At 40.3% G+C, this 25,996-nt stretch overlaps 2 protein-coding genes across 3 annotated transcripts in view; both read left to right on the top strand.

The window, feature by feature from the left end:
• chd5 (chromodomain helicase DNA binding protein 5) overlaps positions 1-19,551 on the top strand; it is a 35,155-nt gene extending 15,604 nt beyond the window's left edge. Inside the window, 31 exon segments of the mRNA XM_017036724.2 lie at positions 1-136; positions 572-783; positions 902-1,033; positions 1,136-1,244; positions 1,344-1,535; positions 2,813-3,013; positions 3,120-3,257; positions 3,383-3,504; positions 3,587-3,760; positions 4,045-4,186; positions 4,273-4,404; positions 4,569-4,686; positions 4,817-4,941; positions 5,036-5,282; positions 5,519-5,691; positions 5,796-5,970; positions 7,615-7,701; positions 7,802-7,890; positions 8,173-8,306; positions 8,810-8,954; positions 9,173-9,332; positions 9,412-9,491; positions 9,672-9,867; positions 9,970-10,059; positions 10,146-10,289; positions 11,335-11,443; positions 11,633-11,765; positions 11,905-12,100; positions 13,020-13,180; positions 15,357-15,483; positions 16,078-19,551. The exon segment at positions 1-136 is cut by the window's left edge and continues 36 nt beyond it. Of these exon segments, the coding sequence (XP_016892213.1) occupies positions 1-136; positions 572-783; positions 902-1,033; positions 1,136-1,244; positions 1,344-1,535; positions 2,813-3,013; positions 3,120-3,257; positions 3,383-3,504; positions 3,587-3,760; positions 4,045-4,186; positions 4,273-4,404; positions 4,569-4,686; positions 4,817-4,941; positions 5,036-5,282; positions 5,519-5,691; positions 5,796-5,970; positions 7,615-7,701; positions 7,802-7,890; positions 8,173-8,306; positions 8,810-8,954; positions 9,173-9,332; positions 9,412-9,491; positions 9,672-9,867; positions 9,970-10,059; positions 10,146-10,289; positions 11,335-11,443; positions 11,633-11,765; positions 11,905-12,100; positions 13,020-13,180; positions 15,357-15,483; positions 16,078-16,205 (4,507 nt within the window). The 3' untranslated portion in view covers positions 16,206-19,551.
• Positions 19,552-20,493: 942 nt separating this feature from the next.
• Positions 20,494-25,996, top strand: part of arhgef10la (Rho guanine nucleotide exchange factor (GEF) 10-like a) — a 108,734-nt gene continuing 103,231 nt past the window's right edge. For both annotated transcript variants that reach the window (XM_025060488.1, XM_017036759.2), the window contains exon 1: positions 20,494-20,998. The gene's annotated coding sequence lies outside the window, so the exon portion shown is untranslated. The remainder of the gene's footprint in view (positions 20,999-25,996) is intronic.

The raw sequence follows: 25,996 nt of genomic DNA, 5'->3' as shown, positions 1-25,996 counted from the left end.
ACTGCCCGCAGGCCCTGACGGCAAACCCAATGATCCGCTGACCAAGGCCCCGCTCAAAGGTCGCCCAGAGAGGGAGTTCTTTGTTAAATGGGCCGGCCTCTCCTACTGGCACTGCTCCTGGGTCAGCGAGCTGCAGGTCAGACACTCTGAGAATTTCACATCGACGTATCTGCCTTCCAAGGCCACAATGTCCATGATTTTTTCTACATTAAACACTTCGAAAGCCTTTTTTGAACTGTTTCCAGGTGTACAGTACTGTGCAGTGTAAACATTTTCATTTACTTTGTTTATCTTTTTGCGTTTAGATATTTAACACAAATTTATACTTAAAGTCATGGAAAAGAAAATGTTTGTCCTAGGATTGTCCAAATGGTTTAGTGTTGAGCGGAATGAGCTTCTGTTTCTCTTCTGTTTCTGTTACACAGTGCTGTAGCATTCAATATAATATTTTTTTCAGGGCAAACAGTTTGAAGTAGTACTAATAGAAGTTTTTCTAAATGTTCACTTTTTCCAGCGAGTTTCCCTTGGTTTGTCTTTGAAACTTTACGGACTTGTGTATCTATCTGTGCAGCTGGAATTGTACCACACGGTCATGTATCGAAATTACCAGCGGAAGAACGACATGGACGAACCTCCGCCGTATGACTACGGCTCAGGAGAGGAAGAGCTCAACAGTGAGAAGAGGAAGAGCAAGGACCCCCAGTACGCTGTGATGGAGGAGCGCTTCTACCGCTACGGCATCAAACCTGAGTGGATGATCATTCACCGAGTGCTCAACCACAGGTGATGGATGCTCTCAGCATTATCACAGAATAGCTCCACTTGCAGAATCGCACATAACTATCGTTCTGTGTGTACAGTATAACACCAAAGCAGTGAGTCTACCTTTTCTTCACTGTAGTTTTGATAGGGATGGTGATGTGCATTACCTGATCAAGTGGAGAGACCTGCCCTATGACCAGTGCACGTGGGAAATGGATGATTTCGACATCCCAGAATATGATGGTCACAAAGCCTCTTACTGGGACCACAGGTTTGGTTAAGATTTCTTTAAAAAGTCTAATTTTCCTTAACACCTAAGTCATATTTGTGTTTAAAGTGTTTGAGTCATCATATAATTATACATTTTCCTCAGAGAGCAAATTTTAGGTGAGGACCAGCGCCCCCTGATGTCTGAAAAAGTACAGAAACTCAAAGAGGACCATCCAAAACGGGAAGTTCCTCCTGATGCTCCCATCATTGATGTAAGCAGAAAATATTAAAATGTGTTTGTCATAGTGTTTAATTGTCAAACTGTGGAAACAAAATGCATCACAATACATTTTTGACTCTCACATCATCAGCCAACCATCAAGTTTGAGCATCAGCCTTGGTACATAAATGCCACTGGAGGGACACTGCACCCGTACCAGCTGGAGGGTCTGAACTGGCTGCGGTTTTCGTGGGCTCAGGGCACAGACACCATCCTCGCCGATGAAATGGGCCTGGGAAAGACTGTGCAAACGATAGTCTTTCTCTACTCACTTTACAAAGAGGTAAGTGCAAAACGAAAACTTTTTAATTAGGGTTGGGTAGTAAAAGTTTTTAGAAAGTGGTCCTAACCTACAGTAACTAGAACACCAGGCTAAATAACTCACTGAGACCCAACCACCTACACAAACCCAAAAAGTTTTTTTACTTTATTTATGTTGGTTATGTAAAAGAAATGCTGAGATTTAGGTTTGACCAAAGCCACCGTTGTGACTCTTCATCAATCTGCTATTTGTGTAAAAAGAATAAAAGCATCTCAAAGTTTAACCTAAAGTTCCACTACATTCTCAAACAGAACTAACGGCATTTAGCGTTAGCATTTAGCTTGGTATGCTATTTTACTTTGTTGTCTTGGCCTGTCCGTGTAGAACGTCTTACTGTACATTTTTAAACAGCTCTTGAGTAGAAATGTTCATGTTTTGCGTCTTCTTGTTAGCCTTTGTGGTAGCTGCTACTGCTGCAGCTATGGCTACCTAAACTTCTTCCAGTTAAGATGCTTGCAGCTATGGCTACCTAAACTTCTTCCATTTAAGCTGCTTTTTGATGGTAAACCCACTTAAAATTACCTTATTTACTACAGTATCATTTTCTAGAAATTATGGTGGAACACATTTTGAAAATTAGTGGCATTTTCATACTCTGACAAGACCAATATGTTAGCATTAGCTCAAATTAGCTGTTTTTAGCTCACATGCTATTGTGAGGAACCTCTTGCAAATATGGGTTCATTTATTGGCTTAAACCCAATTATCAAACTGATTCAAGTTTAACATGTTATCAACTATATTACTGCACATGCCCAAGATTAGCTAAGGGTTCAACTGTGTTACTGTGTTATTATCGCTGTCTGTATGTACAGTAGAGCAGACATTATCCAGTGTTTATGACTTAGAAAACCGGCTGGATGACATAAAAACTAGGATTTATGGCTCATGAGAATTAAAAGTCAGAGAGGCACAACTGAGAGACTCAGGACATCTTTCCTTGGATCGTGAGCTGGTGAATGATCTGTCTAGCTTAAACTAGTTTTCCTGACTGTGGGTATAAAAGTTTATAAAGTACCACCGTTCCTTCTAATTTCCCTTGGAGTTGTTATTTGGAGTCTGTGACTTATCCACGGCTGTAAAGTAAAACTGCAGTGTTCACACTTAGGTTGGTCCGGGTAAAAAGTTGTGATACATAAATCCAGATTAAGTTCTCCTGGATTAAAACACTGATCCACATGAGCCACAGTCTCTTCTTATCAGAACTGGTTTGCCTTATTGCTATTTCTCTCTTTTAGGGTCACTCCAAGGGACCCTTCTTGGTTAGTGCCCCCCTCTCCACCATCATCAATTGGGAAAGGGAATTTGAAATGTGGGCTCCAGATTTTTACGTGGTGACTTACACCGGAGACAAAGACAGCAGGGCAATCATCAGGGAGAACGAGTTCACTTTCGAAGACAGTGCTGTCAAATCTGGACGCAAAGTGTTTCGTATGAAGGTGCGTCTCACACACACACACACACATTTTCATAAACTCCACAATGTTTTGGTTATCTCAACACTTGTAACAAACTAAACGTTTCTTTTTTTTAATCATATGGTAGAAGGACACTCCAATCAAGTTCCATGTGCTGTTGACATCTTATGAGCTGATAACTATAGATCAAGCCATCCTGGGTTCCATTACCTGGGCCTGCCTGGTGGTGGACGAGGCCCACAGATTGAAGAACAACCAGTCAAAGGTAAACAGCTCAAAACAGAGCTAAACCTTAGATCAAAGATCACAAGATGAACACACAGTGGGGTAATTTAATAATTCAGATTTAAAAAATATTATTATGTTGAGTTGTCTTTGTCTCCTCTCCAGTTTTTCAGAATTCTCAATGGGTATAAAATCTACTACAAACTGCTGCTGACTGGAACTCCTCTGCAGAACAACCTGGAGGAGCTGTTCCACCTGCTCAACTTTCTCACTCCAGAAAGATTCAAGTAAGTCCTTCATTTATTCATCAAGTCAGTTGAAGAAATCAGAGGTTTATTTACATCAATACATGTGACTTTTTATGCACAGCAACCTGGAAGGCTTCCTTGAAGAGTTTGCTGATATCTCCAAGGAGGACCAGATCAAGAAGCTCCATGACCTGCTTGGGCCACACATGTTGAGGAGGCTGAAAGCTGATGTCTTCAAAAACATGCCCGCAAAGACGGAGCTGATCGTCAGGGTGGAGCTCAGTCCCATGCAAAAGTAAAACCCTCACGGGAACATAGTAGGAATTATAGTTACTTTCAGTGTTTGGACGTGGTAGTAGGTGTAGTGGCTGCATTTGCCTTGTTGACCCATGTCTTATGACCTCTGTGATGTTCACAGTTCAAAGACATCTTGATAGTTTGGTCGGTCCTGGAAAAAAGAGAGAATGTTTCACCAGTCTCTCTGTGACTTAGGGGATTTAATGTAGAAATTTTAGAAACACTTCAGTCACAAAAGCTTGTTTTTTTATGGCATCCTCTCTGACTTTGTCTGACCTTCAGGAAATATTACAAGTTTATTCTGACGCGGAACTTCGAGGCTCTGAACTCCAAAGGTGGAGGAAACCAAGTTTCTCTGCTCAACATTATGATGGACCTGAAGAAGTGTTGCAACCATCCCTACCTGTTCCCCGTGGCCGCTGGGGTAAGGCTGTATCTGTTAGTGCAGCCACTTATATGATGTATCAAGTGTTACAACTGAAGCCTGGAATTGATTTTTCTCCTTGGCAGGAGGCTCCTGTGTTACCCAACGGTTCTTATGATGGAAACTTACTGGTGAAGTCCTCAGGAAAACTGACGCTGCTTCAGAAAATGCTGAAAAAACTCAAGGATGAAGGACACAGAGTTCTCATTTTCTCTCAGGTAACAGTTTTTGTGTCGACTGAAATGCCTTATTGATCCGAAACCATGAAATGCCGAAAGGGCAGCTCAATCTCACGTTTGGATTTTTCATGGTAACGTCAGCTTTTGCAAAACGTTGGAATATAATCATCTCATTAGTATGGATTTGGTTTTATTTTAAACAGATGACAAAAATGTTGGATCTACTCGAGGATTTTTTGGAGTTTGAGGGTTATAAATATGAACGTATCGATGGAGGAATCACTGGTGGGTTGAGACAAGAGGCCATCGACCGCTTCAACGGTGAGTTTGTAAATTCATAACTTCTCACAGTAAGTTTGTGAGGATGCACATCTTTCTCCCTGCATGTCTGCACACAAACACGCACACACACTTCACACACATCACCTCTGTGCTTCTGTTTCCATCCCAGCACCTGGAGCTCAGCAGTTCTGCTTCCTGCTCTCCACACGAGCTGGAGGTCTGGGGATCAATCTTGCAAGTGCAGACACTGTCATCATATACGACTCTGACTGGAATCCTCACAACGACATTCAAGTATTGATTCACACTTGACACCTGCATATAACTGTTGCACAGTGTGATCTGTTTGCATGTCACCCTCCCACACCGTTTCCTGTTTCTTTTCCAGGCTTTTAGCAGAGCCCACCGCATTGGCCAGAACAAGAAGGTGATGATATACCGTTTTGTGACACGGGGCTCGGTGGAGGAGCGAATCACTCAGGTGGCCAAGAGGAAGATGATGCTGACCCATCTGGTGGTGAGGCCTGGGCTGGGCTCCAAAACGGGCTCCATGTCCAAACAGGAACTAGATGATATCCTCAAATTTGGCACAGAGGAGCTCTTCAAAGATGAAATGGAGGCAGCTCGAACCATGGGTATGTTTCGGCTGAAGCACGTCATCTTGTGAGCAATTTAACCCTACTCTTTAAAAAGCCTGGTGTGTGTTGTTGTTGCTCCTCTCCAAGTCCTTGCCTCCCTAAAAGTTACTCACTAAATACTTATACATATATACTATACAAAATAACAGTATGTCCTTTAAAATATCAAGTAGTTTTATAGTCTGTGGATGAGATGCTTAAACAGTGAGTGATGGACAACATCTCATTGACAGGCGACACTAAAGACGGTGAAGAGGGCAGCGTGATTCACTATGATGACGACGCCATCTCAAAGCTGCTGGACCGCAGCCAGGACGCTACTGAAGACACGGAGATTCAGAACATGAACGAGTACCTGAGTTCTTTTAAGGTGGCCCAGTATGTGGTGAAAGAAGAGGATGGAGAGGTGAGAGGTCAACTGTAATGACCTATATTAACCTGCAGTACACACCCAACCACTTTAACCCATTATTTACTGAAGAGCATTGATTGGTTTGAATCCACTTATAGGAAGAGGTGGAGAGAGAGATCATCAAGCAGGAGGAGAACGTGGATCCGGACTACTGGGAGAAACTGCTCCGTCACCACTACGAGCAGCAACAGGAGGATTTAGCTCGAAACCTGGGGAAAGGCAAACGCATCAGAAAGCAGGTCAATTACAACGACACGACCCAGGAAGATCAAGGTAGGCTTGGTGGACAGACACAGGTCGCTTATTTATACCTACACCTCAGGGTGTATCCTGGGCAAACACAGTAATACATCACCTTAATTACACAGATAATGCTCCAGTCACTTAGTACCGAAATATGAATCTGCATTTAACACAATAACAAATAATAACACCAAATTCCTTCAAATTACTTTTGACATTTCTTTTCCATTTCATACGGCCTATTTACATCCATACCTTCTGTGATTTGTCCCTGGACCCTGAGAATTAAAGATGCAATCATTGGACGCATGTTTTGGCTCATACAAAAAATTAATCAGCTTTAAACCACTGACAGATTATACTCTGGACATGTACAGTAGATGTAGAACTACTGACTTTTTTCTGGTCCATATTTGTCATTGTCCTTTTTCTGTTTGTTGCATCAACAGTAAACAGACTTTTACACTAAGTAAACTTGTTTGTCAACTCCCACATTTATAAGAGGAATAAAAAATATACATTTGTATCATGATATATTAAGAAGAGATAACAGTGTGTGATAGATTTTGAGTTGAAAAATGACAATCATGCGTTTAATTGCGATTAAATATTTTAATGGATTTACAGGCCAGAAAAAAGATATTTGGTAGACAGAGGCTAAAGGTTATTTTCATCAAATTTAGTGGCTCCCTAAGTTTTGCTGCAGCGCCCCCTTCTGTAAATAGGACTGTTGTTGGCCCATCCACTCTTATGCCTAACTTAATTTGGAACACTGATTTCTATAAACCTGCTTTTCTCATTGAACCAAGAGAATAAAAACATGAACCATTGGAAGTAGCCCCCTGTGGTACAATCAAAGAAAATATCCAAACAAGAAATAATTATCCTTGCAATAGCTGCGCGCCCCCTGAGGGGGGATTTGCAAGCCATTGATCAAGTGGGAGGTGAGTCAACAGCTTATTTAAATAAGCCATAATTTCAATGAAGAGGCCACTTGGGTTTGATTTATATAATCTTTTTTGTCTTCAGTGATATCCGCACACTTGAGTTGCTCCATCACTCAGTAATAATCGTTATATAATAGATCAGTGGAAGCTGATATTCCATTATAATGAGATTTGATCTGCGATGACCTTTTCATTCTCTTATTCTTTGGAGTTTAACTGTGTCTCAGGGTCTTTTCTACCTATCTGCTCTAATAATTTTGACACATGCACAACTGAAGTAAATGACTTCAGTTGCTACACCCGTCTCTTTTGTTAGAACATCTTTTCACAGGTCTTGTTTTGTGCGGCTCATCTTTACACATTATTGTTAGATCATGAAGTCCTATTGTCTCTTCATGTTTTTTAGAAAATGGGAAAACTGAATCATTAGAGTTCACTCAGCGTAAGGTCCACAGGTGGCTGCGTTGAACTGGCCTGGCACTCTTATACATCTTCACCCTGTGTGTATAAAGCTGCTGGCTGCTCTTTGCTGCCATTCACAGCTCTGAGTGCACTCTCAGTTTTTAAGTGGAGGACAAGTGCACTCTCACCTCATCGCTAGAGGCCAAGAGAGGTTACAATAAAACAGCTACAGTGGTCTGTAGTAATCTACAGTGCCATGGCGCCCTCAGGTGGCCACCCACAAACACGAACACAATGTACTGTTTCTCTTTGATGTGTGGCTCAGAGTGGCAGGATGATCTTTCAGACAATCAGTCGGAGTACTCCGTGGGGTCCGAGGATGAGGACGAAGATTTCGAGGAGAGGCCCGAAGGTAGGCTTTAAAACGCTCTACACCTGTACTGAAAATAAGACAGAAGTAAAAATGGGGGCAAAATTGTTCTTTTTTAAAAAATTGATTTTATCTGATGTAGGAGGACGCAGACAGTCTCGACGCCAGCTGAAGAATGAGAAAGATAAACCTCTGCCACCTTTACTGGCACGTGTAGGCGGCAGTATTGAGGTTTGTACTGAATATGTGAACAAGGATTAGTCAAAAGGTTCCAAGAGCTATAAAAAACATATTTAAAGAACAGTAAAAAAGATATTTTCTCGAAATCTGTAATACTCTGGGTGATGTCCTTCTCACCAGGTCACAACCTGCTTCTTGAAATTCTGAAATTCCATTTCTCTGAATTTCTTTTTAGTTTGGAAAAGGAAAAGACAAATTATGATGAATGAATTGATTTGGTGAAAGTAAATGTCTAATGCTGCCATCTGTTGACCTTACACTCTTCACTACCAGGTCCTGGGGTTCAACGCCCGACAGAGGAAAGCCTTTGTCAATGCCATCATGCGCTGGGGCATGCCTCCTCAGGATGCCTTCAATTCCCACTGGCTGGTCCGAGACCTGAGAGGGAAAAGTGAACGTGAGTTCAGGTAAGGCCACATTATTTTTATTATTTATTGCCTCTTGGTTTGGGGAAGTCTGCCCTTAAAAGTTGGCAGTAATCTTGTTCTACAAGAAGATCTCATGTTTGCTGGTTTGATCCCCAGTTTGTCCTTTATGCAGCACATCATGAAGTATGGAGACAACCATTCACAGTAAAACGATATGTTAACGATGAACTATTCTTCCACTAGGTGGCAGCAGATGACGGTTAAAAAAACAAACAACAGTTGAGGAAAATCTTTGTTTTTCTTGAATTCCTGCGCATAAATCAATCTTGTGTTCAACTAAACAGGCTGAGGTTTTACTGTAAACAAGTAGAAACTAGAAGATCATTATACATTATTACACAATATTACATAAATAATTAAATAATAATTTTTATTTATTAAATAATTACAAAAGGTTCCCCCATATGCTCTCTCTTGAAAACTACAAATGATGTATTTGCTCACACTGTTCATTCCTTCTTATATAATGTATTTCTCATCAGGGCTTATGTGTCTCTGTTCATGCGACATCTGTGTGAGCCCGGGGCCGATGGAGCAGAGACCTTCGCTGATGGAGTTCCACGAGAGGGATTGTCCCGTCAGCATGTTCTCACCAGGATCGGAGTCATGTCCCTCGTCAGGAAAAAGGTGCATCAGTCAACACAAGGCACCAAAAATTTTTTTTAGCAATAGGGAAATGGTATAAGTAAGGTCAAGCTTTTCAATGAAGGTAACATGGAGCGACAACAAACTGGAGCCTCCTTTTTAAGACTGGATTCCACATTCAAGCTAAGGAAACACCATGTGTGATGTCAGGAATTTTCTTGTCATTAAAGTTGACACTCTCAAATCTCTTTTTTCATTAGGTGCAAGAGTTTGAACATGTGAATGGAAAACTGAGTTCTCCAGATCTGATTCCCATCGGAATGGAGTTGAAGAAACTGACAGAAAGTGTGTCCTCTGATCCCAACACCCCCGTACCAGCCAGTCCCATTATGATGCAGCCCGGCACCCCAGCCCCTCCAGGTCAGAACACAGTCTTCAATGACACTCTTCATTTCTTTACTTAAAATGAGAACAAAGTGTGACTTTTTGTTGTTTTTAGAGAAGAATGAGTCTCTCCTGGGTTCTTCTGAGGACAAAGAGATGACAGAGCAAGATAATAAGAAAGCGTCCGAGCAGGAAGTAAGTCTTTATTTATAGATTTTAAATCACTAACCATCACTTTGAATCTGTTCTGATTTATTGTCTTGGCTCATTATGGTGTAACTTATGCCTCCCCGTGCCCAGAAGACTTCCTTGTCAGACTTACTAACAAACTTTGCCCTCTACCAACTTTACCCTGCCTGATCCCCCCCCAAGCAGGCTTCCAGTTCGGAGCTGGCATCTGCAGGAGAGAAGGCAGCTGACAGTGAAGAGAGCAAGGGCGTCTCAGAGGAGAGAAGTGGAGATGAGAGGGACAGAACCCAGTCACCCTCCACAAAGACAGAGCCATCTGCCAACGCAAAAGAGTCTGCTTTGAAACAGACAGAGCTGTCACCCAGTCGAACCTCACCTAAAAGTGAGCCATGCATGATAATGATGGGCTGCACATTTTATTACTCTTCTTTATCTCCGTAATATTGCTTTTTACTATTAACCCGGATGGTTCTATTATCCTCAGTGGAGTTTGGAAGAGAAGCGGAGAAGCCCTCAGATAAAGGAGATCCTGAGTCTTCTCTGGGGAAAAATGAAGACAAGGAAAATAAGCCAGGTATACAAACCAAAGAACCAGAAGAGAATCTATTTTGTCTTTCAGCCCTTTATAAACCACTCTGCTCCTGGTGTGGCTTTTTGCAGATGATGTGAAGTGCGATGAGGCGTTAGAAGGTCGGTTGAATGGCGACAAAGACACTCTGGATGAAATGGACGAGACAAGGAAGGAAGAGAAAAATGGATACAAGGCCAAGTTCATGTTTAATATCGCAGATGGAGGTTTTACAGGTAAATGACTCTTTAAAATGAAATATAAGACAGAGAGTGGCCACATTCTATTATATTACACAGTAGATAACTTTATATGATATTATTAAGTTAGTGTTATTTTATTTGATTGTTTGTTTGTTTTAAGATTTGCTCGTACATTTTTCTAAGGATTTGAAAAGGATTTATTTGAAGTGCTTTAAATGTAATATTCTATTTCAAGAGGCAGCGTGTGGCGGTGGTTGAAGCAGTGGTGCCCAGTAAGTAGGTTGTGATAGATCAGTAGATCACTCAGCTTGTGAAGGTAGAAACAGATGATCTCCTGTATCACCTTGAGCAGTGGTTCCCAAACTATCTCTGCAGCGCCCTCTTGTGTATATAGGACTTTTGTAAAGCCATCCCACATCAACACATTCAAAGCTATTGCTTCAAAACTCCACAGTAAATAATTCAAAGATTGTATATCCTACAAAAGCTCAGTTCCCCCTGTGGGTCCCTGCCCCCTAATTTGGGAACCATAGACGAAAATAGTGGCCAATAGTTGTTATTAAGTAATTTGCACATGAAGAATGTTATCTTACAGCTCTGATATATTGTTAGAAACCAAAACCAAGAGCCAACATCACAAACATTAATATTCAGAATGATGTCTTTAAAATCACCTTTCCTTTTTACGTGTTTATTTTGTTTAAAAAAAACCCATAAAGAGACAAGTGTGTCATCTGGAGACAAACAGAAAGACACGGAGGCGGAGAGTAATGAAAGAAGTGACAGTGCAGTCTGATGACAGCACTTCATTTCATCTCACTGAGAAACTGGGCAAATTTTCCTGATGCTAAAATTAATGTCTGAGTCACTGCTTTAATATGTATCAAAAAGTGTCACTGAGAACATGTGTTGTTAGAACTTTGTTATTGTTTTTTTAGTGATTGTTTCTGACACAGTATTCTAGTAACATTCTTTCCTCTATTCTGGTGATTTTTTTTGTCATGATATTCTGGAAATACATTGGATTGTCTGGGTTTATTTGTTTATTTATTTGTTTGCTTTCCTCTGACTCTGACAGAGCTCCACACCCTTTGGCAAACTGAAGAGCGAGCTGCTCTGTCTTCTGGAAAGATGCTTGACATCTGGCATCGGCGCCATGACTATTGGCTGTTGGCTGGCATTGTTACGTATCTGTTTTCTCTATGTTAAAGTAGCAAAGAGCTCAGCAGCTGGCAGAGCATTATAGAAACCATTGACCAGGAGGGAGGTTTCCCTTGAAGTGTTGTTATTTAAAAAAAAAATCAACATGCTTTATTTTGTTTCCCTCAAATATCTCTGCTTCTGTTTGGTTTTTCTTGACCGACACTGTTTGTCAGACATGGCTACGCTCGCTGGCAGGACATCCAGAACGACCCGCGTTACGCTATTCTGAATGAGCCTTTTAAGACTGAGATCCACAAGGGCAACTATCTGGAGATGAAGAACAAGTTCCTGGCTCGTCGATTTAAGGCAATTCTTGTGTTTCTTATTTATAAAATGAAACGACTTCAAGCTGGCAAATAAATGAGCCACACTCTCCTCATTGCTATATTGTTTTAGATTCTCTCCCTCTCTTTCTCTCTCTCTGTCTGGTTCTCTCTCTGTAAAGCTGTTGGAACAGGCTCTGGTGATTGAAGAGCAGCTGAGGAGAGCAGCTTACCTGAATATGACCCAGGACCCCACTCACCCGGCAATGGCTCTCAACACTCGCTTTGCCGAAGTGGAATGTTTGGCAGAGTCCCATCAGCATCTGTCCAAAGAGTCTCTGGCCGGGAACAAACCTGCCAACGCAGTGCTGCACAAAGGTCTGAAACACAGCAAAGAATATCATTAAGTTAGACAGTGAAGCACAGATAGAAGTGCACAAGTAGCCATCGTACCAACTGGAGCTGCAGCTATTGACTCTTTTGGCTCTTCGCTCCATGTTTGTGTGCATCACAATAGGCAGCATAATGAAGTAAATGAAGCCTAGATTTAAGAAAATTAATCACATCATAAATGATTTGAGTTGATTAATTGATAATCGATCAACTGTTTTACCCTTTAACAGTATCAAGGATCCAAAAGAAAAAATATTTATTTTGAAAAAGAGATTATTACAGGCACAGAGTTAAAAGTAAATAAGCCTATGATATACAACTAAGAAATGTTTTCATAATAAGCTTTCATCAAGGACTTTCAACATCAAAAAACTGAAATCAATAGAAATATTCAAAAGCAATACAGAAACACTTTTGTCAGAATCAAAACTGATTAAGAAGTAAACACATGAGTGAACCATTAATGAACTAAAGGTGCATTTTGACCTTGTTCAGTGAGTTGTTTAAATGTTTTATCTAAATGAATAAAAATGTAAATGTGTTGTGTTTTTCTTTTTATGCCCAAGGTAACACACAGACAGTTACAAGTAATAAAGGCAGGTATTAAAGTTCTTATTTTACAGTGGTCTGAAATTTTTTTACTGTTTTTGCTGAAATATGTTCACAGAGATAAATAGGATAAAACTCTGGGAAACAGGCCAAGAGCGAAAACCCTCAAACCAAGGTGTTTCATTTATGTTATTGTTTCAACACAGTGCTGCCTCTGACCCTGAATAATGTATCACACAGTGAATTCTTTAGCATTTAGTTCGAATGTTATTATCACTGCCTTGCACTCTTTAGTCTGTGTGGCTCATTTATCTGACTGATGCTGAATGTGAAAAAACCTGTTGTGCTCTTGCAGTGTTGAACCAGCTGGAGGAGCTGCTGAGCGACATGAAGGCAGACGTCACACGTCTGCCCAACATGCTGTCCAGGATCCCACCGGTGTCGGCACGACTGCAGATGTCGGAGCGGAGCATCCTGAGCCGTCTGACCAGTCGAGGGAATGAGCCTCCGCAGCAGGTGAGAGCTGAAACAGTGGTCACCTGACCTACTCGCTAATCCAAGCATCCAACAGAATGTTTTTGGAAGCCCAAACACCTGGACTTCGCCTACATACATACACCACACAGAAGACCATTAGTTAGTTAGTTAGGGCTTGAACCTGTGATGTTTTTTTGTAAGGCAAGGGCATCAACCACCATTTCACAGCACACACACACAGGTCAACTTCAGTCATTAAGTCCTTTTCAGGGTTGTCAGTTAGACAATCCAAGGTATCACAGGGCAAGGCATCCATTCACACTCACATTCACAGCTCTGTTCAGTTTAGGGTGAACATAAAAACATAATACTGCACGTTTCTAGACAGTGGGCGGAAAGTGTACCTAGAAAATTTTAATAAAAGACCATGGGTTACCATTTGGAATTGGACTGAATTGACTTACCACTGCGCCACTATGTAGCCCCTAGCATGGGCAAACTACAGCCCAGGGGCCAGATGTGGCCCATTTGGCTTTTTAATCCGTCCCTCCAAACTTGTCCAAATTATGTTATTCATTTCTATTATCATTATACTTTTGCCTTTTCCCTTCAATGCACGCATTTTCCCAAAAGATGGCACAGAAAAAGGCATGCTTTAAGCCTTTTTCCAATGCACGCATTTTCCCAAAAGATGGCGTAGAAAAAGGCTTCAAGCATTTTAGCCTTTATGACTTTTACATGTCATTTGTTTTGGTTCATACAAACGCTCCATCTGTTTGCTCCTGACTCGGCCCACCGTCACATTATTGGCCCATTGTGGCCCGCAATTCAAAAAGTTTGCCCACTCCTGCCCCATCCAAAAGGTTTTCAGGTGGAAATGATCCTTGTTTGATATTTATTTTCATTTTCAAAATTCTGCTTGTGCTCCAAAAAGTATTTGTTGTAAATGTTGATAATAATTTGTTTTCATGAATAAACCATTTTTTCTAGTTTTGATTCATTTCACATTCTTCATTAATAACCTTTGTTTCTCCTATGGAGAAAGTTTCCCCAGGAGTAATGGGAAAAAAAACCCAAACTTGTTTATTTCCACCACTGAGCTGCATGTTTCAGTCCTGGAGGAATAAACAAACACATTCGCTCTCATTATTTCTACATTTCCTGCACCTGTTCTTCACAACTGAAGGTGTGTTTAATTTCCTGTAGTATAAGAGGTTGTGTGTAATTCATCATGTGTCCTGAATTTTTCAGCCGACACTCGACACCCGTGCTGTAATGACTTCATATTATGTTATATTTCTTGTTCTTCTCTGTGATTCTCACACTTTCACCTCCAGGGAGTTTCTTTCCATTTCATTTGAACAGTATGTCTGTTTTCTTTTTAATATTAATGATGTTAATTAAAATCAAGGTTAATTTTGTGCACTTATAATTTAAAAAACAACAGTTGTGACACAGAACCTACATAGGAAGTTAATCGGGGGCTGAATGATGATGACATATTAGTTAACTAATGCAAGTGGAAAGAATCTGAGGAATTAAGTCCAATTAGTACTGATTTCTTCACCAACACACATGACGACAAGAGCCAATCAGTTTTTTTGCTGTCTAGAAGGCGGGACAATTAAACAAGGATCCAGTCATAGTGAATACGTAGAATCTATTACAATTAATAGAAATATGATATGAAAACAGGAGTTTTCACTTTAGTTTATTGATGAAATAGCACAACTGAAATTCACACAAAGATAAACAGTTACTGAAGAATTAGTATTTAAGCATTTCTGGCTAGGATATTAAGTACAATGTATGTCTTTGTAAAGGTGAATAATATGATCAATAAAATACAGTACAATTCATTGAGATATTTGATAATATACAGTATGCTTAATAAATATTATTAATATAATTAATCAAGGCGCTTTGGCCCAGAGTCAATGTCTCATTGGTGTGGAACACCAGGGTTCACCTCCTGGGTAAGATCTAATGCAGGTTAGGGCAGTTGGTACCTTCCAGTTGACTCACCACCCACAGGAAGGTTCAGGGGGGTTGAAATGGTGCAGTGTGATTTGGGTGGCGGTCATGGAGACTGCTGACCCCACGACCTGGTAATGGATAAGCGGATGAAAATGGATGGATGGATGGATAATTAATCAAAAATAATCATTGATTTAAATGACTTGAGTAAACTTCTTTCTGTGCTTTTGTTCCTCAGCCCTTCAGCCAGGGCGGGTTTGGCTGCTCACAGATGTACGGCGGCAGCTATGGCGGTGGATTCAGAGGACATGGAGGGCAGCCCATGGTCAACTACAGTCAGATGCCTCTCGGACCCTACGTCAGCGGTAATCTTGTCAACAGTACATCGACAAGGCATGGCTAAAACATGTAGAACGAATTCCAAATTCTCACATTTCTGTTTTTGCCCTGATGTTTCATAATGACTCAGTCAGTTTCATGAATCAGACATGAACGATACATTAAATGTAATCATTCACAGTTTCTCTTTCACAGCATTCTTCTGGTTACTTTGAAGTCTCCAATTTAGCTGTGGTATTTCTATTAAGATTTTCTTTCTGTTTTTTTTGCTTTTTGACTCAATTTTGTACCAGTGGTGGACAACATATCCCAACATTTATAGAAGTTTAGTCTTTAATTTTTAGTTTCTTATTTGTTTTAGTTCTTTATTATAAATGTGTTAACTTTTTCAACATGAATGTTAATGAACTAATTTCTGTGCATAAATAGGATGGCATTAAGATAAGAGAACACTACAATGAAGGTGATGGTGGTGGTATTTTTTATTAGAGTTGTTTAAAATGTTCTCAGGTAAGGTGGAATCAAACAAACAGAATGAGATGTTTCTTGTACTTTTACTCTGTAGTATTAATTGGAATCGCCTAGTATTCACTGGTACTTTTATTGTCTTTCCTCTGTAGTTTCTTCCAATGGTCCCCCACCTCCTACAAGCCATCTGGACAAGAAGTCATTGGACTCCTTGAGAGATGTGGTCACACCTGACCTCAAGTCAGGTAAACCTAGTGATGTCATCTGTATCGAGGACTAGACACATTCTCTAAAACCACTGACCTGAGGTCAGAAACTCCCAGGGATGGAATCTGTGAAGATGACAGCTGCCCTTTTCCTCTGTTCTGTTTCTTCTGCTCTTTGTCTGAACAACATCAACATCTCTGCTGTCTATGGATACACAATTCACTCTATTTATCTTAACTATTGCACTTTTATCTCTTCAGTATTTCAATAACGGACAGAAAATGGAGGGTAGAAGGAGCAACTTTCCAGACGGAGGACTTTTTTTCAGCCCTTCACTATTAGGCAGACCTTACTGAGATTGAGAGTTTGCTCTAAAATGGGACCCGCTCTAATTTTGGAATGTATTATTTTGTGTCTGTTGTCATTCTGCTCCCCGTGCTGCTTTTACACATCTATCCACTCATTGTACACTGTGACTGTCCCCCACTGGAGCAATCTCTCTGTGAAGTTGAGTGGTGCCAAGGTTGTCTTCAGTCATCGTAGGATATTGGTTTTTGTTTTGTTTTCAGAGGGCCAGTGTTGTAACCATCGCAAATGGTGACAATTTCAATGCATTTAAAAACATTTTATAATTTATGCAGTGGTTGGACACAGTCCTCCTGAATCCTCTGTAGACTGCCACCTTCTGGTCATTTGCAGATACTTGACTGCAGCTCCCAGGAGTCTTCATACCCAGAGACTGCTGTTAACTGTACCTCACTTTAGACTCATCATAACACAATACTGTATGTAATCTGGGGAACATGGAATTACACATGCAGCCACGGTGGAACAGTGGAAGTGACACAAGTGGAGAAGTATTTTACATTGAAGAACTTATTTTTTCTGTGTGTGGACAAGTATTTATGATTCTATAAATATTTGAATTTTAACAAAGGCTGTAAACTGGAAACCAAGACTGGTGAAATAGTAACTTGGCAAAATCTGGGGTTGGGGTTCAAACGGGCTTAGATTAAATAGTCTGCTGGCTGATGGGTGTGGTGATGAATCATTGACGAACTTTATATAATACAACACGACTTTTATCAATTCATTATTCATTTAGTGCAGGGGTCTGCAACCTTTAATATTAACAGAGATGTTTTTATCATTTTACCAGCAAATAAAAGTCACTGAATGATTTCAATAGTGACTTGTATAACCTTTTAATTACACAGTGATACTACAGTTTCATAAAAAAGGACAAAATTGAAGCTGTTGACAATTGTTGTTTAACCTAAATAAATTTCACCAACTATAATCACATACATTAACCTGAGGTCAACATTGCTTGATCTACCTAAAGCTAGTACACAGGGAGAATAAGTTGTTTTGCTTTTAGCAAGAAAGCTTAGATTTTAGTGTGATGTGTTAAAAGGTTTATACCTTAGTTTTTGCTGTTAAAAAAACCCAAAACCCATTACAGCCACATTCTCACTACAGTCTACCTTTATTACTGGTCTGATGTATCAGTCATGTTTTTAAACCCATTCAGGCTAAATTTGGTCCATTGCAAAGAGGCTAAAGAGCTCCATGTGGCTTGGGAACCACAGGTTGTAGACCCCTGATTTAGACTTTGCTATAAGCTTAAAAAGTCACATGACAAATAAATATCTTTGTGGGTATGCACAAATAGAGCTGTTATAACTCTGCTGTTCTGTAATAGTTTAAGATCGGAGCTTTGCTGTGACTTTTGCTCACAGAGCTTTGTCATAGAGAATGCGGGAGGTCCCTTTTTGCATGATGTAATCATACCACACTCCCAAACAGTCAGAGTGATATGTCCCAGTGTGTCTCCACCCCTGTAAATTACAGTACATGTCCTGACTACACGATAAACAAAAGCACATCTGGTCAACAGTACATCCACACACAGGGTCAGGCCTGTGTGTTTCAACTGGACAGCAGGTTTGTTTCTCCTAATTTTGAGATGTTTTCATCATTCACTTTCCAATGTTGAAACTACGTACAGTGAGTCCACATAATGCTGTCACTCAATTCTCCGGTAGTTGACACAAATATATTTGTTTAACTTCTTTTATTGTACACTTTGATGGTTGAGGCAGTGTAGTGCTGCCGTGCTCCTTGACACGGTGTGATGACTGTAATTACAGTTCACTGTCAGTGAATATATGAACCTGCTGTCGAAGGAAGTATATTTACATTTCAACTTTTATGACTCAGTGCTGCATTCATTACATGTTGGTGACATTTTAAAAGCATCCTCAGTGATGTCAAATTCCCATTGCTGGTAGGAAGGCACTTCAGCATTGTATATTAACATATCTACACCATTCCATCCAGAACCATGTGCTAAAGCGACTATCCACAAACTGAGGCAATCTTGTATATTTAACCTTACTACTTTTCCTCTACTGTTGAAGCATTGCGTAAAAAACTTTGGACTAAAAGTGAAATTCCAGTTTGAATAATCGCTGGAATTAAAATGGCCAGTTGTTATCCTGACTTGACATGGCAGGGATGTTGCCTGTGATTGGACTAAACTGGAATAGCAAGTGTTGTACAGAGTTAGTGAATGTATTTTCTTACTCTTCTTTAAATGATTATCATCAAGTGCTTTCATCTGACCGCGTCTTTCTTACATAGATTGCGTGACTGCAGCCACTTTACCATTTACTTCCGAGACATTTTAAACCGACTCACCTTGAACCTTGAGGTTCATCATGTCATTATTTGTTTTGCACTACTCTCTCTAAGTGTTAAGCTGTGCTGATTTTGTTCTCAGTGTTTTTGTTAATGCCATTGCTTTCTTGACCATGACGTGTATTAGGTTGCTTGACAGATACAACCTCAGACGTGTAAATACTTGAAGAACTTCTCAGAGATGAGTCCATCTCTGTAGATTTTATGAATCAAAATAACAACAACAACAACAACAAAGAATGTCACCTGAATGGTGATGCCATAGAAGTGCAGTGTGCACCGTATGTGCTCATCAATCAAAAATATGTATTTTCCCCTTTGGAGAAATGTCATCAAAAACATACTGCAAAGAAATGCAATCAAACTGAAGTCAGTATGAATGTAACTACTGTTGGAAAAAAAGGCTTCAGTCTAATACTATAAATATGTTAACAATGTATGTACATGCTTATTAAACTGGCTTCTGAAGCTACCAAAAGACCCTGATTAAAGGCACCTTTGTTGCAGTGAATGCACAGCATGTGAACGTTGGATACGACGGTTCACGTCGAGGAGGCGGTAGTGTATCTAGCATTTACAGACGGTGAGCTCCGAGCAGTGTTATGGTTCTACTATTCGTTCTGTATAGCAATCGAATGATAAAGTGAATTGTCAACTTTTTATTTGTATTCTGTGTATTTGTTCAATGTGTTTTAATAAATCTTCTGGACAACGGTAGAATCGGTGTGATTTGTCTTCCTTACTCTGCAAGTTCATGCTGCATTATCTCCAGAAGCAACACAGAAACACTGCCAGATCTACAAATATATTTAAAAACACGAGTAAGGTAGCTTTGTTTAGGAAGTGAGGTCAAAATGACTGGGATTAACCACCAAAACACTATTTAGTTAACAGATTTGTAAAAGATAGTCTGTCAAAGAAACACCAAAATATTACGGATGTTTTTGTTAAACATCTGATTATCTGATTAACTTTTGTTCAGGAAAGTTTTTTTTGGTCCCAAAACTAGCCTGCAATATGATTGCAGGCTATGAAATACATATACATACATATGAAAATGTATTATATTTTATTTAAGTCATTATTCTAATTAACTAATATTGAAATTGACATATAAACTAAGATGTTATGCAAGTCAAGTTAAACTGACCATTTCATTGGTCTATAGTTTTACAAGTGATAGTAAAGATAGTTAACTTGTGTGAGCCGTTTTTGATGTCCTATGTACTTCAGACTCATTGAATGTATTAACTAATATCAGAAACAAATTAGATTCAATAACGCAGATGAAGAACATGTAAAATCACTTAAACAAACCATAATGAGGAAGCAAGTAGCAGCAACAATAGTATTAAAAAACTTTGTTTGAATTTGTTCTTGTCATTTTTATAATTACTATACACTGGAAGAAAGACTAGTTTTAAATAATAAGTAAATCTTTGCAGAAATTTACAATTTAAATATGCGACATAGAAACAACTATTAATTTGTTTTGCTTTTTGCTGCAAAATATCAAAGTACAAATGTTTTATCGGCCGTAATAATGTTTTATGACCGACTCTTGAACACACCTGCAGTTACATGCGGAAGTGCAGTGACACAGCATTGGCCTCTTAGTGCTTCGGTCCCACCCACCTTTCGCAGTCTCTGCTTTGATTGGTGAATATGGCAGCCTTTTGTCTTTCTATTGGTTGTATGGACAACCCTGTCATTCTGCCATTGGACAGCAAGGAGCCCTCAGTCGGCCTTACAGTGTTCTGTGGACAGCAGCGGGGGTCTGAAGAGTAGGAGGAGGCAGCAAAGCAAAGAAAGAACCGAAGAAGAGGCTGTAGGGGGGAAAAATAGGGACCCTTCCATAAAAAAGAGGGGGGGCAGCGAGGAACGGAAGAGGAGAGGCAGGGAAAGGGGAGGGAGCTCGTAGAGTTACCTCATCTTCAACCGCTAGTGCACACGGTGCAGGGAAGAAGTTGTGGGAAAGTAAACAGCGGAGGAGAAACTGCAGGGGGATCCGCCACTCACAGCCATCACTGGAGACTACAAAGATGATATTTCTGCAGCTGGTACTGTGGTAGGAGTTTATGGGAGCCTTCCATGAATAAACGGTGTCACCGGGAGGTGCCTGACGCTGCTTGGAAGATAGAACAGCATAGAAGGAGGCGCAAGGCAAGTACTGTTTATGTTTGTTATCCTCTAAACCCTCCCACCTTTTCTGCTCCCTTTATTCTGCACCCCCTTCCTCGCCACTTTCTTTTATTCAGAGGGGTTAGCATGTTGCATAGGCAGATGCTTTGTCCATTTGATGGAAGGGTGTGTATATATGTGTGTGTGTGTGTCTGTGATGGTGCTTCTGCCTCTCAGCCATGAGGTCAGCTGGAGGAGAGGATGACAAAGGGACATCAGACACCTGTGTGGCCCACTGAAGCAGTGTCCACACCGCCAATGCCCAATTAATCCTGGGTCAGTCTGTCTCACTCAGCCGGCGGCATGGCTTAAAAAGAGTGAGGCCTTGTTAGAATGGCTTCTGGTTCCTGACACAGACTCCAGGCAGCATCAGAGAAAGAGACACTGCTGCCTCATCCCAGACCTACTGTACAACCTCTGTTCGGCTGTTTGTCAAAAGTACTGCACAGCTCTTTCAATGCCTGAGGCTATAAAAAGAGACTGGCCTCGCTGGGCCTGGTCTTCCAGTTTGACGCTTGTTTCCCCCACTACAAAAGCCCCTCCTAGGATGGATTTCACACTGAACACAATAAAGAGAAGGAGAAAGGGAGCAGAGGGGTGAAGGGGGAAACTCTGAGAGGACCTCTGACCAAGTTGTTAATTTGCATTTTGGGCAGGAGCACTGTTTCTGCCTCATTTGCCGGATGTCCAAGAGGCTTTCTTTTAAGAAACTCCACAGACTGTACTATGTTTTTTCCTCTCTATTCATTCACAGTCAACCACTACCAAAGAACATTAACAACCCATGCATGCAAGTTTCCACAAAGACTTCTCTATCAATGGGAAACCCTCTTGTCTTTTGCCACAGATTCTCTCAATAACACACAGTCATGCAATCATGTGTTTGTGTTCTAAATCATAGTGATAGGGACTGCAGTGAGGACACACCTGCCAAATGTTTTCTGTTGTCTGTGTTTTGGGATACATTCCTCAGGGAATGTCAGATAATTAAACAGTAGAAGGAATTTAAAAATGTGTGTTTGTTGAGCCAAAACAAGACTTTTATTATGCAAACTCTGACTCAACTTACTGAACCTAGAAACCACATTGTGGATGTAAATGAAGCTAATGAACACACTAACTGTCTCAACTGAAGAAATAAATTAATCAGGGAACAGCAATATTGTCCACGTACTTGTACTTGTGTATCCAACGACCAGAGCAACTACCTTCTTCTCCATAATGATCTTTGTGTAAACAAAGGTCAGAATGGCTGAATACGGCAACCAATTACCCAAACCCTTGTTGAATCTGTAGCTTCATCTGTGCAATTAGCAAGATGTTAACCCTGATTAGTTGACATGGAACGTGTTGTTTATCTCTAAAATGTTTTCGATCTGTTAAATCACCCCATGGTTATTTCTCATGCTGTACGGGCTATTGCTCTTTTCTTTTGTCCAAGCACTAGTACGAGGAACATGGTTTGAGTTAATGGCTTTATTTAACCATGTCCTGGTCTGACAAATAAAGTGGCAACCACAAAGTTAAGGAGCATCTTGCGTGTTAAAAGAGTTGACCATGTGTAAAACATAGAGACTTTTGAAGTTGACTTGCTATCAGCTAATAGTTTAGCCAGAAGCAACTCACGGTAACCAATTTAGCAAATTTAAAAAAACAAAACAAGTCTCTTATTTGTCTCACAATAGGGCAATTTCAGTTTTTAGTCTCTGTAACCAACACACACTGCTACAGGAGGCACCATTAGGGATATGTCGTTCCTCTGAGGCTCAAACCCAGGACCCTCTGCATGTAAGGCTGGTCTGTTAACCGTTACACTATGGAACCACAACATGGGGCAGAACCCAGGACCCTGAGATTAAGATCATGCTCTATCTACTGAGCTAGCTGGGCACATACTGTATGTGTGTACGTATATGTGTACGTGTACACAGTCAAGTTTAGTTGACTATTTACATAAACACTGAACAGTGAACAGTGAACAGTCAGCCAAACTTCTAAGTAAATTTCTTTTCCTAAAATAACAACCAACGGATAACCTCTGTTCCTACTAAAGAACTAACTGAATCTGATCATTTGCCTGGCACGTCAAATGAGCTGCCAGACCCTTTGTTTTACAGCTAAGTGAGAGCCGGCACCGCTAACCAAAGCTACACAATCAAACACCTAGTGACACAGTAACCAAAGGCAACAGCTGACCGTGGGATTTATTGGGTTTGATCGCAGCAGAGACCAAAATGTTTACCAGCCCAGACAATGTCCTTTTGAGTCAGTGTTTGTCAGTGTCATTCTGGAAAAATGTGGTCCTGCAGACACCTACCGAAGTGCAAAGCACCACAGACGAACGTTTGAGGGCTTTGTGTGATGTTTTGTGTATGTTCTGTGGATAGATATTTGAAACAATAAGAGCCAAAGAAAACACAAAGAGGAACTTAACAAGACAACAAGACAAAGGTTGAGTTTGAGGATGAACCTTGGGGTGTGGTCCGAACCCTAATTATCGACTGCTACATGTGAGTCAGAACATCTTCATGTTAATGAATGTCACAGTTAGTAACATCCTGTGGTTAGAAGCTGTAAACATGTTAAATATGGGATCTCAGAGACTCTTAGTCTTCTGCTGTCTGAAGTTTCACAGCTGAAGGAAGTTTCAATGATAGCAGGACCAGGACACGTTTCCTCGGGTTAGGCAGCTGGAGGTGGCTGGTATTTACTCAGTCCTCAAAGCTAACATTCCAGCATTTGACTTTAATTAAGGAATAGATTGAACCTAGCTGAAACAAGTTTAGCTCTTCATATTCCTCTGATTCACTCAGAAAGAATATCTTGATTTTATGTATGCTGAAACTAAGCTGAATAGGTTTTAAGGCCCTGAACAAAGTTCACTTTTCACATTTTCTTCTCATACAAAAAAATGAGAAAAATACATAAAATCACATTATCTTCAACTGTAAAGCCCTGTGTGCTTATATCTACATAATAAACAGGGTGTATATACAGTATCTGTCACAGTGAATACTTACTCCTTCAGTTAACCTGAAGTGAGGTCTCTCAGCTCTGAACAGGCTGTGTCATGTCTTTGGGAATAATGATGTGTCATTTTGCCATTGGCTGAGAACCTGTATGTCTGGAGTTTGAAGACGTTTTGCCGAGAACATTCTGCCTGTTTGTTGCATTAGCAGCTCTGTGGGACATTGTGCTAAAGTTAATGTCATTACTTTGTTTCTACTAATGAAGCATATCTGTGTTGAATTAGATCACAACACTCGACTGTTCTCACTACGACGTACATTTCTCATTTCACTTCTTTTTACGTCATACTTCTGGTGTCTTTTCTGATTTTTAATTCTGCTCATAGGAAGATGTCTTAGATAAATTGACTTGAAATTATTAAACTTGTTAACAGTTGACTAGTGAAAAGGCTTTTCTAAAATGGAATAAATGCAGGTATAAGCAATTTTTAGGACTTTTTTTGTACTTTGATGGGCCTTGTGTCACTCTCACACACACACATATATATACATATATAAAATCAGAATTTAGCATGGCCACAAGAGGGCATCACTATTCTCTATGTTATCATAACTTCCCCCCTTTTCTTCTTCTTTGCTTCTTTGCTTCTTTTGTCGACAGGTTTTCGCAGTGACGCCAGACCTCCTCGACTGTGTTAATGAGATTTTTCCAATCTACACTATCTCCATCATTTTCATGTTAACAACAAATCAATAATGAAACTAATGCTAGTTTAATTTCCACAAGTTATCAACAGTCCTTGGCTGGTATTATCTGATAAAAGATGGCTGGGTGTCCACCCACCTCTACTTAATTACTACTGCCATTGCCTCAGAACGGGGGAAAACAGGCAACGATAGGCAACGATAGTTGTCCAGTTACTGTCACTGTTCTCTTAACGACAAACACCCTAAAGTTTTTATCAATAAACAGCGGAGGTTATTACAGCCCATAGCTTTTTACACCTCATAAGTTTTATGTTGTTAACTCATCAGCTATCTCTGCTGAAGTGAGCTTCATTTTAGTAACGTCGGCAATGTCCCAGAAATGTCCTTTTCAATGTGCTGTCTAGGTGGAAAAAAGGTGAAATAAAACAAACAGATTTTAAATAATTAAATTTATTCGCCACATCTTCCTATGCTCTGTTTGAGCACTTGAATGCCACACAGGTCCTGTAGGGTCGTGATGATATTGTTTAATAGCGGGTCACTCACAAGCATACCACCAACCACTGTACTGGAGTGTATAGTCTCAGGGTATGACCAGTGACTTTTTGAGGGATTTGTTTATGAGGCATTGTGGTTCATTTTTTTTAAGTTAATGCGAATCGTCATGCATTTGAATTGATTTAATCGATTGCAGATGCATCGTTACATCCCTACCTAACAGCAGCATAACACTATTTCCAAAACAAAACTGACTTTACCAGAGAAATACGTTTACATTTCCATAAGTCTAAAGTCTAAATATAACAGTGGCTCCTGTCATTACTTTATATTCATAATAGTTTCCATGTCGCTCTACGCTCACAATAATAACATGCCTAATACCTGGTCATAGTATTGTAACAGTTCAACGTGGCCTGTTTCTGTGTGTGTCTTGGTAAATATAAATAGTTCTTATTAACTTATAACTCAGGTGAAAGAGATGTGAGGAAACACAGCTTGGTCGCTTTGTCACAAGAGTAAAACACATTAAAAATGAATGTCTTCAGATGCAGTAGCTAATCGATCACTTTGAGTGGTATTTTTCTGGCTTAATCAAGTCCCAAACCGGTCCTATCTCTGTTGGTTTGTACAGTACAGCGAATACAAGCAGACATGTAGCTGAATACTATGGTTCATAAATAAACGGCAGACAGGAAGTATGAACTACTCCCACTGTGTCCTTGACTGCTGTCTCTCCGCCAACCCATCACTACTGGAACTGCTCTCTGCAGCAGAGGTCTTATGAAGGCCAGTCTGGCTCCTG

The sequence above is a fragment of the Cynoglossus semilaevis genome, chromosome 11 (assembly GCF_000523025.1).
Source record: "Cynoglossus semilaevis isolate Cse_v1.0 chromosome 11, Cse_v1.0, whole genome shotgun sequence".
In the NCBI taxonomy this organism is placed as follows: domain Eukaryota; kingdom Metazoa; phylum Chordata; class Actinopteri; order Pleuronectiformes; family Cynoglossidae; genus Cynoglossus; species Cynoglossus semilaevis.
The sequence above is the reverse complement of the archived record's forward strand: the minus strand, read 5'-3'. Positions and strand labels throughout refer to the sequence as shown.